The sequence below is a fragment of the Xiphophorus maculatus genome, chromosome 15 (genome assembly GCF_002775205.1).
Source record: "Xiphophorus maculatus strain JP 163 A chromosome 15, X_maculatus-5.0-male, whole genome shotgun sequence".
NCBI classification, from domain to species: Eukaryota; Metazoa; Chordata; class Actinopteri; order Cyprinodontiformes; family Poeciliidae; genus Xiphophorus; species Xiphophorus maculatus.
The window spans coordinates 17,249,922-17,269,844 of record NC_036457.1 but is presented as its reverse complement, the minus strand read 5'-3'; the positions used below and the strand labels follow the sequence as shown (position 1 = coordinate 17,269,844).

The 19,923-nt window shown below is 39.1% G+C and overlaps 1 protein-coding gene across 1 annotated transcript; it reads right to left on the bottom strand.

The window, feature by feature from the left end:
- Positions 1-14: 14 nt before the first annotated feature.
- mut (methylmalonyl-CoA mutase) lies at positions 15-19,030 on the bottom strand. Its single transcript, XM_005798259.3, has 13 exons — positions 18,957-19,030; positions 17,828-18,264; positions 13,812-14,179; positions 13,573-13,730; positions 12,306-12,477; positions 11,968-12,216; positions 11,083-11,194; positions 7,582-7,697; positions 5,377-5,492; positions 2,685-2,816; positions 2,455-2,602; positions 1,186-1,353; positions 15-618 (listed from the first exon to the last, which is right to left on the bottom strand). Exons 2-13 carry the CDS (start codon positions 18,222-18,224, stop codon positions 490-492), a joined length of 2,265 nt encoding a protein of 754 aa, XP_005798316.1. The 5' UTR covers positions 18,225-18,264; positions 18,957-19,030; the 3' UTR covers positions 15-489.
- Between the last annotated feature and the right edge of the window lie 893 nt (positions 19,031-19,923).

The window sequence follows — 19,923 nt, the reverse complement described above, 5'->3', positions numbered from 1 at the left end:
TGACAGAGCACTGCCAAAGTTTAAAAAATAACTTTATTTCAACCCAAGTGTCTAAGCAGGATGTAGATCACATAGAAAGAGAAAAAAAAATCACATCTCCGACTGTTTTCAACATTGTGATCACTAATGCTTTTCTCTGAACAATACTTTTAATTGCTTTTAAACATGCAGGAGAAATAATAAAATGACCTCGACATTAAAAGTCCTTAGAGTGATCTAAGGAGGAGAGAGTTATAAAGAAGGACACTTGATTTCGGTTTCTATCTACACATGGCGACTCCTCTGACTTTAATTACACTCTGCTAGGAAACGGCAGAATATCACGTTGTGAGCAGGTCTACACCGCCGTCAGATGATAAGTATTTCATTAACCTCATTTCTGAAGCATCCAAGAAGAGCAGGGAATGAAATTCACATATTGTGACACAAAGTTTAAATGAAATAAACCACACCGTTCATGGAAAAACAGCATTTTTTTTTTTTTTTTTCTTACATGGCTTGTCGTATTTTCTCCAGGCTCTTTTCAATATTGTCAATAACTTCGACTGCAGCTTGAGGAATCCTGGTTCCTGGACCAAATATGGCGCACACACCGCTCTGATAGAGGAATTCATAGTCCTACAAAAGGCGGAGAGACGCAGGTCAGTGTCAGGTTTTATCAGATTTTAGTTCTTAGTCATGTGGGATACATTCTTCTCTACATAACTCTGTTGCTTTCTTTTCCTGAATGCCTTGGGTAACTTCAGTCCTCGCCTCATTAAATGGATTTTTGTTATTGCCCGTATCGATCACTACACATCTCTACTACACCTTGACATTAAGTAAGGCTGAGGCAGCAGTGTAGTAGGAGTAAAAAACACCGCCACCTGCAGGTGGGTGTTAGCAGTCACTAAAACTCAAACGTTTTTGACTATTTTTGTGGAGTAAACTCCACAAAAATATTTTTGCATTAGGGCAAAAAATGTGGGGATCCGTTGGTTTTGGGTGATTATGGGATCACAACAAACTAGAGGGACTGACGTATGGAGTGAATTTACATAGTGCCATTCCAGGTACCGATATAATCTTTACCTTTATCAGCAAAATTATTGTGAAACTGCAGCCCCAGTTTTCCTGGACTTTAGCTAGGACTTTTCCAAACGAAGTAAGCGTTAAAACTTGGTGAAAATACAACCCAGACGTTACCTGTGGTGGGATGACTCCTCCGCAAATGACCAGGATATCTGGCCTGTCGAGCTTCCGTAGCTCTTTGATGAGCTCTGGTACCAGGGTCTTGTGTCCTGCTGCCAACGTGCTGACCCCAACGCAGTGGACGTCAGCGTCTACCGCCTGCTGGGCGACCTCCCGGGGAGTCTGTTGGAAGGGCAAGCTTGCAACTCAAGAACAGACACAACACCACCAAACAAACAAAAAAGAAGCAATAAAGCCGCACCGCACAGAGTACAAATAATTTCTTTCTAATCATGTGTGAGGTTTGCTCCTCTCTGACAAGATTTTTTTAAATATGTGTTAAATATCTTTCTTAACTGCAAATATTTCTCTACCAAATACATATACCGGTAAGCTGAATTTCTCAGGAGGGTGACGGAAAGCTAGAGGCATCAACCAAAACAATGCAGGTCCTAAGGAGAGCAGTGCTGTGAGCAGACACATTATCTTATGTTGTCTTTCACTCGCACTTTCTATCCGCGCCGCCAGAGGCTAATCAGTGGTGGGAAGCAGCAAATCCGTTCTCTTATTCTCCCTTTGCTTCTGGATGGATGAACGGATGAATGAAACAGACAGATGCGAGGAAACTTGCGCGAATTAGCTCATAAATGCAGTTACTGTGTCAAATTTTAACATTAAAAAGGTTTCTTTCTAGCTTTCCCTCAGTGTCATATAACACAGAAGAATGTGCAGATTACTACCATAAATTAACGCCATAAAATGGGTATTTTCAACTGGCTAAAAGGTAGCATAAAGCAGATTTGTTTAGCTCCGTCATCAAGCTAAAGCTATTGTGTAATGTTCGCCACTGAAACCTCTCATAAGCTGCATTTCCATAGACCATTAATCATTTGCGCAAATTTGAATTACGAAAATAAATTTGCTTAATGGAAACATGGGAATTTAAAAAAATATATATATGTTTTTCAATAAAAAGTTTTTGAGCTAGGATGAGGTTGTTCCCCATCTGTGTCAAAACTGGTTCATTTCGCAATGGAAACACTTTTTTCGCATCGAACGTGATCAAAAACCGGATGTTACCACTGGCGGAAACGACAAAGAAGACGACAGGAAGCGGTAGGAGGATGATGGCGCGGCATGTTTTTTTAAGGACTTATTGCGTGAACAAACGTATTCGAATGTGATTAGCAGGCCATCTACAAAGTGTTGCGCACATTTGTAATGGAAGGAAGCTACAGTAGCAGGGGTTAGCCATAGCAAATACAGATAAGAAGAATCACTGACCTGAAACAGCGGTCCAATGTCAACATCAAATCCCAAGTCGGCAAAGCCAGTGGCGATGACCTTGGCACCTCTGTCGTGGCCATCCTGTCCCATCTTTGCCACCAGTAGACGAGGGTTCCTGCCCTCGTGTCTCTTAAACTCTGTAACTCTTAATTGTTAAAAAAAAAGAAAGATATAAGACTCAACTTGCCATGCAGACAGCCATAAAGAGAACGGGGGTCGTTTTCTACCTCTTGTTGGCCAGAGCGATCTCCTCGTGCTCTCCGAACTCGCTGCGGTACACCCCGCTCACCATCCTGGTGCTGGCCTTGTGCTCACCAAACACTTTCTTCATTGCGTCGGTTATTTCACCGACAGAGCATCTAGGTAAAAAACGACCACAATGACCATCGCTCAGCATCCCCTTCTCCCACTGAAACTCAATAAAGAAAACCGTTTCCAAAAGAGGATTTTGTGTTTCACTGGATTTTCCTTTTTCCCTTTCAATTACGTTTGCAGAAAGGACTTCAGTCTGAGGGTTGCGTAACAGAGTTTTAGAGAATTCAACCAATAATACAAAGAGGGTCGGGCTGCCTGTACAAATGTAAAAACCACTAAATACATCTTGTACACGGCTTCCAGCATTTCATCAGCAGGATTGGCTGAATATGATGCATCTAGTTCATGTATTTACTCTGACAAACAGTATTTAATCTCCCTTCAGAAGCCAGTTTTTCACATATTTTGGAAATTGAAAGATATTTAGATACTAAGATATTACAAAATAAAAAATTTTTATGATAGAAGAGCAGATGCGGGCCTCTTTGAATAAAATTAATACTGTAAAAATGAACCTGCGTTCCGTACAAATGGAAATCCCAGCTGCAGGCTATTTTGCACCTTCAGACAGGGATTCTTTAATAGAAATTAATGTTTTGTTTAGACTCAAGGTGGATCACTTATTTAAAAAAAACCCAGATGACTCAATGTTGTTAGCACATATTGGTAGGAGATGATGTTGAAACACCCAACAAAAGAAAATATAAGGAAAAAAAATAACAATGGGTGAATTGCTTTTACAGAGAATATTCTCTCCTTTAAATTGGAGGAAAATCAGTGCCACAGAGAGCTAGAAATAACAGCCCGATATTTGAGCCTACTGAGAAAAATAACGTGCTCCACAGTGTCTAATGCGGCGCTGAGGCTCAGTAATGCAAGTGTAGAACAATTCCCATCATCTGCAGCGATCAAAAGATCATTATATGCACTTAAAGGTGCAGTTTTAGTAGAATGTGGCTTCTGAGAACCTGATTGCTAAGAATCAGAAAACGGAGATTTTCCAGGAAAGATCATAAAGGCCTTTTCCAACTATGAACAGCAGCTTTGAGATTTCCACAGTTACAAACCTGAATCCAAATTGGGTTTTTTAATAGTAAATGGACTGAATTTATATAAATATAGATATATGTATAGATATACTGCAGATCTATATAGATATATATATATTGCATTTCTAGAAATTAGACTCCTCAGAGCTTTGCAATAGAGCCACATTTCACTCATCCACACTCACAAAAACACACACATGCATTTCAGATTGCAACTGATTACTATTATACCAACTGAAATATAACTTGACATCTAATCATGAGGTCAGTTCATTAAAATTACATCAGGGAATGTTTAAAAAGAGGCGGTTTGAGGTGGCTTTCCCTGGTGAGTTTATCAAGGTCTATAAGCAACATGAAAATTAACCCTCTGTTAATTTTCCAAATTGCCCCGTTTTAAAGTTTAAAATTTTTTTTTAAATAGTTGGAATTTTTTTTTTTGCATGAAACTTTTTCCATTTGTCTTAATAGGTGCACTCTACATATAAATTGAAAATTGATAAATTTTACACATTTGTACCAACCCCTCGGTCTACTTCTTACACAGTTACACTGTTCGGGTCAATTTGATCCGGAAGTCAGGTTAAATGCAAAAAAAGATTTAAAAATTTCCATTTCTATATGTTTCCTTGCAGCTATGAACCATATTTCACCACACACACACAAACACAACCCACCACACCCATACATGCACACCAAGACACACACAAGCCCACTTTCTCACTAGTCTCTTTACTTCACTAGAAAACTGCGAGAAGGCAGGTGTTCACACAACTTTTGAAGGGAATCCATTCTGTTCCCATGGACAAACTCCACCCACACTGAGTGGACACTCAGCAGAAGTGGAGAAAAACATAAATACTCTCTGCATGACTCATTTATCTTGATTTTAATCAGCGGGTCAATTTGACCCAGAACAGTATGTGTGTCTCAAATTCAACTATAAAAATCACCCATTGAAAAAAAAAAAAGAAGTGTAATATAAAAAAAATGACCAAAGATCAATTTCAAGGAAATTATAGTTTTTTGTGTCTAGGTTTTTTTCAGTGGACATTAAAAATGTAAATTCCATTTTTTGTGTCCAAATGAGTAAATGAGCAGGTTGTCGTCATTGATCCTTAATTTATGAGAAATAAAAAAAACCCATCATTGCACAAATATTAATTGAAATGAAAAAAGTAGTATTGGAGTTAATAATCAGATACAAAAATGTTTTGGAGGAATTTTTTAGTTTCTGACACTATTGCATGATTAAACTCTCCCCGGGTCAAATTGACCCCCGAACATTTTTGCTGTACCCTAGAAACGAACATAATAGGAGGGTTAAGCCCCCTTGACTTAAGTGCCTCTTTAGCTACAGCTTCTGGAGAAAGGATGTGAACGACCGTGTTACTTTATGAGTCAGCAAATGCCAGTTATTTATCATCAGGTCTTCACGTTTGCTGAAATTACACAGGTGGCAAAAATTCTACACCAAGACGAATGAAAGTGCTCTCTATGCACTGAGTGTGCCTTCCAGCATAAACAAAGCTTGTTCTGGCGGAGCGGTTCTGACCTGGCCCGCGCCGCCTCCACTGCCAGGGCGAGAAGGTTGCCCTCCCTGGTTCGGGAACACTCTTCAATAGCTGCCAGGCACTTCTTCGCTACCTCGGGATCACGACTTTCTTTCACCTAACATAAAATAGTGAGCTGGTCAGAATGAAATAAGCTGGGAAGCTATAGATAAGAAAGAACCTGAAAGAAAGCAGTGTCCACTGTGGCTTTCTTTCACAGAGAAAGGCACACAGAAGGTTTTCTGCGAACTGAAAAGCAAACTAAATAGCAGTTGTTTTTTAAAAAATATCCTTGAGATGGACAGTTTACATAATTATTGTCACATGATGTCAGCTTTGAGAAAAGTGGTTCAAGACGGTAATTTAATGTCATGAAGGGTCTGGTTACACCACCTGTGGTTTCTAGGATAAATGAAATCAACGTTAATCCATGTTATTGTTGCCACCCATTTCTAAAATGTTATTATTCTTTTTGTGCAGTTTGATAAATGATGAGCACTGTTAAAATTCTGCCTTCTTTTTATATCACGGAAATGTTTCAAAAGCAACGTCGGCCACTAGAGAGAACCAGTTAGGTTAGGGTGTGTATTAGTGATTCTTCTTCCTAATTACCTAGAAATATATCAGTAAAGACTTCATTTTAAAGATTGTGTTATTACACTTTTTCATTATAAAGACATTTCAATAGAGAGAGAGAGATGGAAAAATTATTTTTTGTCTTACAAAACACACAAATTGATGGTTTGACAGACAGATGAACCAACTAATGGTTAGCTCAACCTTTCATCAGTTTATCTGATTTGACAACCATATGGAGAAACTGATGGCTGGCTGGCTGGATATATAACTTGCAAGCCACGGGATGGTTATTATTGTTTTCTATTTTTATTTAACCAGTGATTAATTAAATTCCACTCCCTGTGCCTGGTGATTGTGAACCGTCTAAAATCCAAATGTAAGACAGAGAAAGGAAGAAAAAAAAAGAAAGACTTTCCTCAAATTTCATTGACGAATGCAATCTCTCCTTTGTTCTTTTTTCCAATAACCGGGACTTTACAACTCATCGGTGTCCAGCATTGCTGTGATATTAAAAACACCAACATGCAGCAAATTCAAACTCTTAAAATGTCTGTACAGTAGAACATCAGTTTTGGTCTATTTTTGCTTCGCTGTTGGTTGAAATAAATATCAAAGTTTAGGACATGAATTAAATATTTCTGCAGGGAAAACAGTTTATGTGCCGAGTTCAAAACTCGTCTGTTTCAAGCATGGAGCTCGGAGCACAGACTGTTCATATCTGGCAAAGCAGTGTCCATTTTATTTCCCTCCAAATCCCTCAAAAAGACATGATTTTACCAGGGAATAAGGAAAAAAGATTATTTTCTCCCAGTGGATGAGGGTCAGCATCATAAAGACGTAAAAAACATTAGGACACCCTACACAATGCTATTTTTTCCTCATATCTGGACGTATAGATACTTTATGTTATTGAAGCAACATTGAAAAACTCTAGTGAAATAAACTAAGAATACAAACTAAAGAAAAATCTTTGATTTTTTTTCTGGAAAATGCTATTTCAATTACTGCAATTTTGGGTGAGAAATGAATTCGAACATCCTCACATTCTGATATTACACACACATATTGCGATTTGAATTACGTTTTGAGGTGTTTAAACCCCAAACATTTAGTTGGGATCTCACCATAACATTCGCACTTAGTGATGAGAATACCAAAAAACTGTTGAGGCCCTCAGAAAGAAAGCTGCAGCAGTTTATGAGTCTGGTAAGGGATTTAAAGAGGTCTCATAAGAATTTCATATAATTTTTGTCATAGAACTGAAAATAGCTTAAAGGTGGAAAACATCAAACAGCTGAAAACGGCCAAGTCAGGCTGTCCTTTGCAACCTAACCTTGAAAGCAGACCGTAGGATGCTAAAAGAAGACTTAAAAAACACAAGACATCATCAGAGAACCTAAAGGAGACAGAAAATGTCCTAACTTGTTGGTATTATACGTATAATGATGCATTATGCGTTTGAAACAATTCCATAACATGACTGCAGTTGAAGGGTTTTTTGGAACTAAAATGCTTCATCTTTTTTAGACATGACCCTCTGAATACAACCTGTGGTCCTCCACCACTTTTCTTTGAGCATTGTAATCTTCCCAGCCGCACGGTGCGTTCAAGTCAATTGCGGGACTGACCTTTTTCAGTTTCTCAATCTGCTTCTGACGTACTATGGTATTATCTATGGCGAGCACCTCCACGGTCTCCTCTTTTTCCAGGCGGTACTTGTTCACACCAACAATCACCTCTGACCCTAAAGAAAGAAAAAAAACATACAAAAGGCATTCATGTGCAGGAGCCTCAACAAAAACAGGGTGAGATGGACTGGTCAGTGTTAGATTGGACCAGCTGAAAGCAGACCGTCTTGAATCGTTGATAATAAAGCTGGTGATTTGCATCTTGTTGTTCTGGCTGGTCGTATTCAGACAAAAAAAAAAAAATGCTGTTTTGTTGCCATCTCCCTAATTAATTCAAAATTATGTAATATTTGACATCTAAACTGAGCATTAAAGTACAACAGGAGAACATTTTTCTGAGATATTACACAAACTCAAAACATCGGTGTGCTGCTCTGCTGTTACCAGTTTTAAGTTATGCATGTTTCTTTCCGTATGTTCATATTCAACTACAGGGCAAATTTCCGACATTCCACAATTATCTATGTTAAGCAACACAATAGAATAAAGTATAAATGTCCTTAACGGCCCCTCAGTGAGGACATCCAGAAGCAAGAAACACACAAAATAGTAATATTATAGCCTCTATATTCCATATTTTTCTTTTACTCCAAACAGAGACAACAATTGTAACTGTGATATTGAGTATTGTGAATTCTTTTTAGCAATAGTTATGACAATTGACGATTTAAGAAGCTATTACATCCTAAATGCCCAACTTAGTTTTATCGTGGGTTCTTCCTCCCAGTGACTGTCAGACTCCATAATCATTATGCAACTGTTCAGATTGCAGGAAAGCAGGTGTAGCGCTAAGCTAAAGGTTTAAAATTTGTTCAGTAAGAGAATCCAGATCTTGTCAAATCTGGCAAGATCTGACAATAGAGCAAATGATCTTTAAAGACCGAGATGAGACATGATTTGTAACAGTCCAGGAATGTGGGTGGGAGGGGCAGCAGTCTTCTATTTCAGCAATATCAATTAAATCAAAGGAAAGCGCCCGATGGCTTCTGTAAGTAAAGTGTTTATCTTCCTCACTCACTGTATGGCATACAAATTTAATTTTTAAATTATTTTTATTAAGCTAAAAGGGTTGGAACGGAGCCAGGCATCACTTGGACAAAACAATGTTAAATGACCTTATTTAATAAAAAGTAAAAATTGGAAAACAGCACAAAAATCATCTGTACCCATCTCAATAATCAACGGACAACTTTGCATTAGCATTACAGCAACAAAACCCTTCCTGTAATAGCTGGCCAGGTTTGACCTGGCCCGAAATAACATGTTGGTAATATTAAAAAAAATAACTTAAAAGCCTAACTCTGCCAAGATTACAAATGTAAATCTTAAATATACGCTTAACAGAAATGATTGCTTTTCCCTTTGTGTTAAATATTGAGAAATACATTCAAAATTCTCGGATGTGATTTCTAAAAGCATTTTACGATTCAGTCCCTCAGCACTAAATCCAAAGGGATCAAAAGACAATCAGGATTCAAGGTCCAACAAAACAGAAAGAACAAATAGTGAGAAAAAAAAACAACAACAAGGTGACCCTGAAAAGCCAACGAATATTAACGAGAAGAGTTGGCATCAAAGAGCTACTGAACTGACTTACAGAACGACAAACTGCTGTAGGGAAAAGCAGACCTGAGTCTCAATTATTCCCTGTTGTAATAACTGGATTATGCTGCCCAATCCCACCTCAGTTCACCTCACAACACAGCAAAAGACACTAAGGTGGGATCACATAATGATGTGCAATTTGTGTTCGCCGAAGCAGCACTTTGTAAATGTCATTCACGCCATTAATGATTTGAAAGCTCAGTAAGTGTTTCTCGTCAGAGAAGAACGAATCTTATCGAAAAAATGATGTGAACTGGGCACCACCAGAAAACCTCCTTTTATTTATGGCTTGGTTTTCGAACTGGAAGGGAACAGCTCAATCGCATTTAAGTTTGGACTTTGATTAGACCGCATCACAAGATTCTTTTACGCTAGCCATTTGCCAGTGTACTAGATCACAGTCTTGGTGCATAACTTGGATTCATTTAACGCCTCGATATGCCGGCTGGACATTTTTCTCTAGGATTTCTACCGGAGAGCAGAATTCATAGTTTTGTAACAATTCGTGGCAACTCGCCCAGATCCTGAAGCAGCCGCAAAGAGTTCACCACTCCCTCCGTGCTTTCTCCGTATATGGATAACATCTCTCACTGAAGACCCAAAGACGACATTTCAACACTTTCTAGACAGATGCAAATAACTTATTTATCATCTGTTCTTGAATTTGTTCAGATTGAGGTCTGATGTGTTGCTTATTTTAACCCACTTCTCGTTTTCAGTCGGGTACTGTCTGAAAACATGCTGATTCTAAAATTCTGGTATTAACTGGAACTGGTTTGCTGATAAAATGAAACAAAAAAAATGGGGTTCGCCGTGTTTAAGTCGTGATTTGACAAAAGGGATCAATGATTTTTCCCACAAAGAGTCAGGACAGTTTGGATAGCTTCTTCCCCAATAAGTGAAACCATTTTAAAAACCGCATTTTCTTGTCTGTCTCTGTCTGCTATCACAGTTTGTTCGGTTCCATTTTCACAGCACAGAATGAAACTTTCAGTAGGAAGTTAATGGGGAAGAGCCCATCTGGAGGATCATAAATTATTTTATGTGTCTGTATGCAAAAGCCCTGCCAAGCAAAAAAGTTTAAAGTGCATGCCAGGGGGGATTACAGAGAGACATTCTAAGTGAGAATAAAACCATAACTTTAAAGTTTTCAGGCAGACAAGGACAGGCCGAGCCAATATTCACAGCATGCAGATATTGCAAGCTGTGAATTTTATTCTGGGGTCATTTCACAAAGTTGTCAGTGAATATATCAGCCGCTGCTCACAGAACGTTTCTCTCATTTGTATTTTAATTGAAAAAAAAAAAACAAAAGAAAAAAACGATATAAGAGATAACATTGAAAATGGCAAATGACTGAATAGATGGTGCATAGATGGCGATTTGTGTGCATTTCTGCATGCATTTGTGTGCTGGGTACTTGTTAAAAAATTAAATGTTAAAGACATGGCAAAAGGAGACATTGTTTAGTAGCTGCGACGGTCGGCAACCGTCATGGCGGCTTTCTGATTTGCTTCAAGCCCTTTTCCATTTTTATTACTCTCAAACACAGAAATGAAAAAAAAATTATTAAATATGTAAGAAACATGCTAAATATTAAAACATAGAGCAACAGAAGTCATGATTCATTTTGGTAACTTTATGAAACTTAAAATTTTTTGCATGCCACTGTAGGATCATAAACTATACATCAGCATGTTTTCATGGTCGCACTGCTACTTTAACTTGGCTCGCTGCAGGGAGACAACTTTGTGGTAGTAGGACACAGGAGGGAGTGAAAATAGGCAAGAATGAGAGGTTTAAACTGAAGATGATGAAAATGTCTCGGTGTGATACCTGAGTCGATGCGGGCCTGTCTCCGTGCAGCACATTCCTCAATCCGTAGTTTTGGAATTCCCTCCGCCACGGCTCTGGCCATGCCTCCCATCTCTTCTATGTCTTTAATGAACTGCAGAAACACAGACAGAGCCAGTGATCAGTGGGAACTGGCAGGCTACGGCTGCATTGACACCTGTCATGCTTAGTCCACTTTGATCAAATTCCAACTTATCTAGAAAATCCAGTTTGGTTGGGGAGGTGTGAATGTGCAATCCAACGCAGACCAAAAAAAGCAAACTCTGGTCCGCCTAACAACTGTGGTTTATTAAAGTGAACTCTGGCGCGGTTTGGATGCATATATGTTGGTGCAATTAGACCAGAAATCGCTCCAAAAGCAGGAAGCGAACTGCTGAAAAAGCACAGGGCATTCTGGGTAAATAGAACCTAAACAAACGCGTGAGTATAGCACTACACGGAGAAATGGCTTGTGGTCTGTTACCAGAGACAAAAGAGAAATCCCGCAACCGCTAAAAATCTACTCCATGTTTTGTTTACATTTTGTGAAGGAGGAAGTTGTGCTCGTCTCTTCTTCTGAGGTTTTTGTGTCATTTCCTCCAGTGGTTTGTGGTGTAGCGCCACCACAGGTAAGGAGGGGAACAGAATTTTTCAATTAGGATCGTTTGACACATCACAGTATGAAAGCGAACAGCGTCAACTGAAAATGTAACAAATGTTGTAATTTCGGTCCCCAATCGGACCGAATTTGCCGGACTATCAGGTGTGAAAACCCCCTAGTTGCAACGACATTAAATGTGTTTACTGATAAGAGAGATAAAATGTATTTAGCTTTACAATAACGAGGTGCAGTCAAACTTCAAGAGTTAAGAACAGCCTCCACAACACCTTCAGAGCCGTGTTATAAACATCGTCGGTGAGCGCCTCCATCATGAATGAGCCGCCCCAGGGATCTGCCACTTTAGGGATCCCCGACTCCTCCTGGATGATGATCTGGGTGTTCCTGGCGATGCGAGCGCTCTTCACCGTCGGCAAACCCAGAGCTTCGTCGAAGGAGTTGGTGTGAAGTGACTGGGTGCCTCCGAACACAGCAGCCATGGCTTCGATCACCGTGCGGATCACGTTGTTGTAGGGATCCTGAGAAAGGAGGCGCAGGGGAAAGCTGCGGCTTTGAACTCATCGCTAGACGATGCTTGGATCTTGGTCGAATGCATGGATTCGCTCACCTGTTCAGTGAGTGACCAGCCTGAGGTCTGGCAGTGTGTGCGCAAGAGGAGAGACTTGGGGTTCTTGGGCTGGAAGTTTTCTTTAATGAGCGTGGCCCATAACCTCCTGCCCGCCCTCAGCTTTGCTATTTCCATGTAGAAATTCATCCCTATGCCCCAGAAGAATGACAACCTGGCAAAGAAAAGAAGGACAAAAAAATGTAAGGAAACATATTTCATATATCTCAATCAATCTGACTGTGACTTTGTTCACGACAACAGCCCTGCAGCAAGAAGTAGTCCTGCAGAGTACGAGACTGAATAACCACAAATGCCACACATGTGAAATAGAAAAATCCTATTAAAATACATTGAACTTTGTGGTTGTAATGTGACAAAATGTAAAAAGTAAAAAATTATATTTTGGATATAAGATCATCAGAGTTCCTGACCTTAACAGCCAGGAATTCCTGAGATCTATTTGTAAAAGCAAATAGATCTCATGACACAAAATGGATTGGAGGTTAGTAAAGCTTTAATTGTGAATTTACAGAAAATATGAAAACATTCATAATGTGATGCAGCCCATATCTGGTAAACAGAAGAAAAACCCATCTTTGACTAACTACAATGCAACACAAGCCTTCAAATGCTAATCAGCACAAGTGATGTTCCATGTTAGAAAAGTGTAGAAAATTAGAAAAATTTAATGTGAGAAAAAAAAATCGGACATAAGAAGAGGTAAGAATGAACAGAACAAAATCCATCGCATAGACCTGAATGAATCTAAGCGATTCAATGAAGTTATCTTTAAGGGCCGTCTCCGTAGATACAACGCTCGCCGACAGGTGAAAATCTGATTAGTTAGAAATGGTTTCAGCCATCTGCCTTCTCTACAATGACTAATTGCATGACTTAGGAGCTGCTGGGGTGCAGCTTTTGTGTGCTTTGAAAAGCAACGTTTGGCAGCAGATCTATTGTCAACATTGATTCTGGGTTTATTGTGGCGCCACGTGAAAACACTGAATACCTCCCCGTTGGTGTGCAGCATCTGGCTGGTTTGTGTGCGATTTGCCATTCAGATTGCTACATTATTTTATAAAGAAAGAAACAACAAAAGACATGGTGCAGTTGGGTATGTAGTGGAGTTAATTTTTTTTTATCGTAAAGTCTTGGTTTCAGCTTCTTAGGGTCTGTCTCAATCATAGAGAGGGGTATAAACATGTCTTCAAATTTTTTAGAAGGTATTAACGTTACCATTTCGATCAAATTTAAATCACACACACACCTCGGCGCAAACTCATCGATGGTTAGACCTGCTTTCAGACCCGTCCGGCAGTACTCCAGGCCGTTAGCAATGGTGTAAGCTACTTCTAAAATAGCATCTGCACCGGCCTCTTGAAGATGGTAGCCGCTGATGGATATGGAGTTGAATTTAGGCATGTGCTGAAAACAAAGCAAAAGAAAACCTGTAAAAAAAAAAAAAATACATGGAAAGCATAATCACAGGAGCACTGTGGTCCATACCTTGGAGGTATACGCAAAGATGTCTGCAATGGCGTGCATGGATGGTTCCGGAGGGAAAATGTAGGTGTTGCGCACCATGAACTCCTTTAGAATATCATTCTGAATGGTGCCGGTTAGTTTTTCTTTGGCCACTCCCTGTTCCTCCCCGGTGACGATAAACATGGCCAACACTGGGATAACAGCTCCGTTCATTGTCATCGACACAGACATCTTTTCTAGGGGGATTCCGTCAAAGAGCATCTTCATGTCCTCCACGGTGTCGATAGCCACTCCGGCCATCCCCACGTCCCCGTGGACTCGGGGATTGTCTGAGTCGTAGCCACGGTGGGTCGGGAGGTCAAACGCCACAGACAGGCCCTGCTGACCCGCTGAAACGGAATAGATGAGACAGATTGTAGGTGAGAGAAAAGGGGAAGGTTGGAACTTGGAGAATTGAAGGTGATAGATGTCTGTTGGGCGAGTAGTTCAAATTTATATGCATTTCATTGAGTTTTTATGTGGTAGACCAATACAATACATAACTATAGCAAAGTATTAGGGTCATTGTAGATAGAAGTAAAAAAGGATGTGGGAGGAGTACATTTCTGCCAAAAAAACAACTAAGAAAAACTGATATTAACAGTCAATGTTTGAGATTTGAGAAAAAAAATATATATATATATTCTCCCAAATTTCTGACTTTGCAATATCAGAAAATATCCTACTTCTAATATTGCACCTTTACACATTTAGTCATTAATTATTTTTTTTTTCATTTTTGCAAATCAGAACATAAATTATTTTCTTGCAAATATGTGAAATTGTAAAAATGTCAATTTTTTTGGTGGAAATTTGCTCCTTTATAATTTTTTTGTTTTGTTTTAATTTATCTACAATGTCCCTAATACTCCACCGTACATAGCTCTAAAAAGTATATATATATATATATATATATGTGTGTGTGTGTGTAGGCCTGTCACGATAGCAAATTTTGCTCAACGATTAATTGTCTCAAAAAATTATTGCGATAAACGATAATATTGTTTGAAGACCTTTTTACACTGATTTAATGGAAATGACGTAATAATGCATGTGATTTCCTGCCAAAGATAGATACACTTTGTTTTCAAAAGAATATTTAACACTGGAGCTGATAAACAAAATTTCTCTTTACAACAATCTTAGATCGTTGGTCTTTCTAAGATTGTGTGGTGTGTTACGGTAGATCGTCCTCCGATCCAAATCAGGGTTTTTCCCCGACTGGGATCTTAACGCAGCCTGTTGAATGTGACAGGTAGCCAATCAGAAAGCGCGGATTCCCTCAGTGCTTTCTGAGGGGAAATTACGTCTGGGAATCCCAAACAGCTGAAACGGCGCAACCCGAAGTCCAGCGGACATTGGAGATGATATGTGGAAACAACATTAATGTTTATTCAACATGCAAAGAATATAGAAATGACAAGGGGAGGAGTTGGAGCGAAATTGCTACCGCAGTTGATAAACCCGGTAACTTTTCAGCTGTTCTTCGTTAACGTGACGTAAACAGTTTCTAATGATTTTCATTCAGTCAGGACTTTACGCTGACACTAGCCACATGCATTGCAAGTAGATTGTAGTAAAGCATTGATTAATGCCTGGTTTTAAAATTAGTTCACTGAACTTGCAGCCATTATTTTGTGCCCATTGTTGGACACCACACGGCAGGACCGAACCCGATCGAACCGTCATACCTAGGATTTCTGTCGGCTAGTGTGTGGTCTATCGTGTAGTGTGCGCTGGGCTTTACACTGAGGAAATGAGGAAGGAGGGTCAGTTGAGAGCACCGGAGTTGAGCCTTTTTTCATTTGGTGTCATCAACAGAAAGAGAAAAAGGCTGGAAGAGACGATAATGCCGATAATTAAAATGACGTCGATAGTTTTAATTTATCGCACGATTAATTGATTTACCGTTTATCGCGACAGGCCTATATATGTGTGTTTTTTACAGATAAAAATGTAAAAACTTTGTATTTCACCAGCCTTGGGAAACATTTTGTTGTTGTTATTAACATAAGCTGTTGTAAAAGTCCCTCTGACTGTATGTTTACGGTCGTTGTCCTTCTGGAAGTTTATCTTCACTAAAGCAAATTCTATCACATCTGGATCACTTTCCACACTGACTTTCTTGTCACTACCAAAGACCAGACATGTTGAGTGTGTTACTACTAATTCTCCCTAATGTGGATCTTTGCAGCTCCTCCAAAGTCACCATGGCCCTCTTGACTAGTTTTCTGAATAACCCTCTTCTTTCCAGGCCTACAGTTTAGATGAGCAGTTATGGCATTAATACAGATATGTCATTTAATGTGTCTAATTTGGTTCAGATGAAAATGGCACTTTCCGGCATCTGTAAACTATTCCTAAGTAGGAACCAGACTTATGAATACATAGTAATATTGGTTTTCTCAAGCCGTTTTGAAATAAATAAAAGCATTTAAAACAAAAATGTGATCACTTCTAATTCTGCTTCAAACAACGCCCCTCATTTATAACTCATAGGTGAGAGACAAGACGACTGTCTGCTGAAATAACACGGACGACACGCTGCTGCCTTAAAGCTGACCTTGCAGGAACATTGTGTCAGACTATGTTGATCGGAGCGCTAATCTCCGACATCTTCGGTTGCCCCGCGGTGAACATTCCAGCTCCATCAAATCACAACCTTAACAGGCTTTTTGCCCCAGAACTGAACGCTGTCACAGCTTGGCGACGCCAACCTGAAGCCGTGACTCGCGGCGATACTTAGTCACAGCTACAGGTTTATGTGAACATACATCAACTGCATCACTGTGGACCAAAACTGAAAATTATGATCAGCCAAAAAAAAAAGGATAAGAAACATTTTCTTGCTCTGGAAAATGCTTTTATTACAGCAGATAAACCCAGAAATGTTAGAAAATTGTCTGTTTCTGCAGCGTCTGTTGCTAGTGTTTATACTTCATTTTATTAAATCTTTTTGATGTCACATAAATCAATGCAATACTGCAAAAATATTCCAGTCATTTTGCTTTGAAACTTCTGGTTGGATTCTCCATGATGTTATTGGAAATTGTCCATCTATGCTCATCTCCTGTGCAGCAGAATGTTCTTTTGTGATGTCATTTTGTGCACGATTACTGCATTTCTGTTCACACACCCTTCTGTTTTTAGGTTGCCGTATCTATATTCTTGCTGTTGTAGATCCATGCATATGTAGTCGGTCTCTAATATATAGTAAGAAACATTCCAATATTTCACTGGGTATAATATTAGTACTGAACACAGAGAGTGTTGAAAGCATTATGATGACAGAATGAAGGAAAACGGAGCTTTATTGCCATATATGGCACTGGATTTTATTTAGGAGTCTTAGAGAAATGGTGCTGAATGCAAACACAGCTCACACGTTTTGAGATTTTTCTTTTGGAGAAAATTTTGGAAAAAACAAATTATTTTTGTGCTTCTTTGCTTTGGTTTATCAAGTAAAATTGCAGTGGAATACATTAGAGCTTGCTTTTGTAAATTTAAAGACAATGAAAACAATCTCAAATGACGCACCTTCAATGATTTTTTTCCACTTAACAGGACTCCAAACAATAGAAAACTTTATGTGATGAAGAACTGCCATCGCTTCTGTTCAGTCTTTTTGTCGATATGTCATTTATGATTTTTTTGCTTATGATTGGATATTTAATCTAAACTGGCCTACGCTTTTAAAATATCATTTATTCATTTAATGTTAATGTTTTTCGTCTACTCAAATGATCCACACGTTCCTATAAAGCAGCTTTACGAGCCCACACTATTAATTTTTTTTCTTCTTTTTTTTTATTTTTACAATTGGAGATCATCATTTTCTAAATTCCTCCCAAAGTAGGGTGTAAAAAGCATAATGTCGTAACAGATGAAACAATTGTAGACCTGAAAAATTTTGGAACTCTGAGTGTTTTAAGATTTAATATAATTTATCCAAACAGAACCACATTTAAGTCAAGTCAACTTAAGGTAAACCAGTCTACCTTTAATGTTGTCCTTGTAGAACTTGTTGCTCTCCTCCACAGTGCTGAAGCCAGCATACTGCCTGATTGTCCAGGGTCTGTAGGTGTACATGGTGGGATAGGGCCCTCTAGTGTATGGAAAGACTCCTGGCAGCTCGTCGGCACGTCCCTCGGAATCAGCTTGCGTGTACACCGGCTTGATGTTGAGCCCCTCAGGTGTGCGCCAGATCAGATCTTCTGGGTTCTTCCCCTTGAGCTGCTTCTTAGCCAGGCCGGCCCACGCAGCATTCAGCTGGACCTCGTCCTGACACGACGCCGAGGTGTGAATCCGCAAGCGGTGTGTCTGGGCTGAGGAGACGCAAGCTCCGGCCAGGCGGCGGGCAGCCACCGCTGCACATGCCCGCTGAGCGGACAACATCCTGACAGCTGGCTGGCTCGCTCACACACGCATGGGTAACCTGGAGGGACACAGATGAGGCGGAGGGGGTTTATTGAGAGGAAATTGTGAAAAGTGAGCTAAAAAAAAAAAAGAAAAGAAAAAAGATATTCATGACATATTTTTGCCCTGATACCCAATAATCATTTGACTTATTTTCAACATAGCATGTCAAACGCTCAGGTAAAGCGGGGAAAATTAGGCCAAAAATCACTTAATCAATCAGTTTATCGTCCAGGTGAACGCTGCACTTCTTGAGGAAGCTGAAGAAGGTGTATTTTTGTTGTGGATAGTGTAATCTTTTTTGTCAAAAAATCTGTTGGGGTAGCAGCTTCAGAACCAGGGACTAAAAAAAAAAGAAAAAAAATGGCTAAACAAGCTGATAAAGAAGACAACAACAACGTGTCTTCAGTCAAAGGCTTTATGAGATTTTCTGACAAAGCTGTATACCGCTGAATACTGATTCGCGTATTAAGAAACGCGACACATTATTAACACTAAAGGAAGCTTGTGTTCCCTTTGAAATACAGGTAAAAGCAAACTATTAGCGTGATGCTAACTGCTAGCCCCGGTTTTCTAAAGGCAAACGTTAAATATGGCCACTCGTGTCTATTAACAGCGGGACCCAAATAGGACGTAATAGCCCAGTTAATTTCTGCTGTTTTTTACGCAACACGGGACATTTCACAGAGCATTTTGAGGCAAGTTTCTGACCTTGTAGTTTGTTGTGCTGGTTCAAGCTGAGGAGAGGCGTGTTTACCGATGTCCAATGAGGCTCAACAACACTCACCCTCAGCCAATCGTGTACGAGAGTCAAAATCGCGAACTTTGACCCATGACACCGGAAGTTAATATTAAAACAAAGATTATTGCGTTTTAGAGTTTAGTGTGCACTTTATTTAACAGTAAATTAATCAAGATTATTGCGCCATAATAGCAATCGGGTGTGGCTTGAATTTATTTTATTAAATTAATATATGGCATTGTAGCAGGTCCAACCTATAATAGTTTCTGGAGTACAAAACAGAGAAAATAACTACAAATTACAAAGACAGATACGTTTCAACTGTGTTCGTTTTTTCGATGTGTTATAAAAATACAATCCTTCATTAAGTTTCCCATGTCTAACTCTTGAATTCGTTACCGCCCCCTCCATCAAGTCTTTTTTTTATTCATAAAAATCACAAACTAGAATTCAATAAGACGTATTATTGAATTATGAGAAATTATTTGATGACATTTTCTAGAGATGTGCAAATCTTTTTCTCACCTACCTTGACGATTAGAATACAAGCTTTAATTTCATTTTTCAGTTACGAATATCAAACTTTTGTGTTGATGGTTTTTTTTAAGTTTAACATGTAACGTTGTACTTCTGTTCAGCCTGTTAAAAGTATCTTTAAGGTTTCTGTACACTGCCTACCTGTGGCCACCCTACGTAACAGCAAGCATGTCTTGTTTTTCACAAGACAGAAGATCAGTGAAAAACTGCAAAAGAAAAACCACTTTAAAATAAGATTATCCGCAATCTCAAAAAAAGAAAAATGCAATTATTTCACAGATTTTATATTACACATGTATTTGGCAGCTTTTAAATTATCCCAGTTCCATCTTGTTGGGATGTTTATTGGTTAATCTTTCCTTTTTTTACTTGTTAGAAACTTTCAGCTTGTTTAATGTG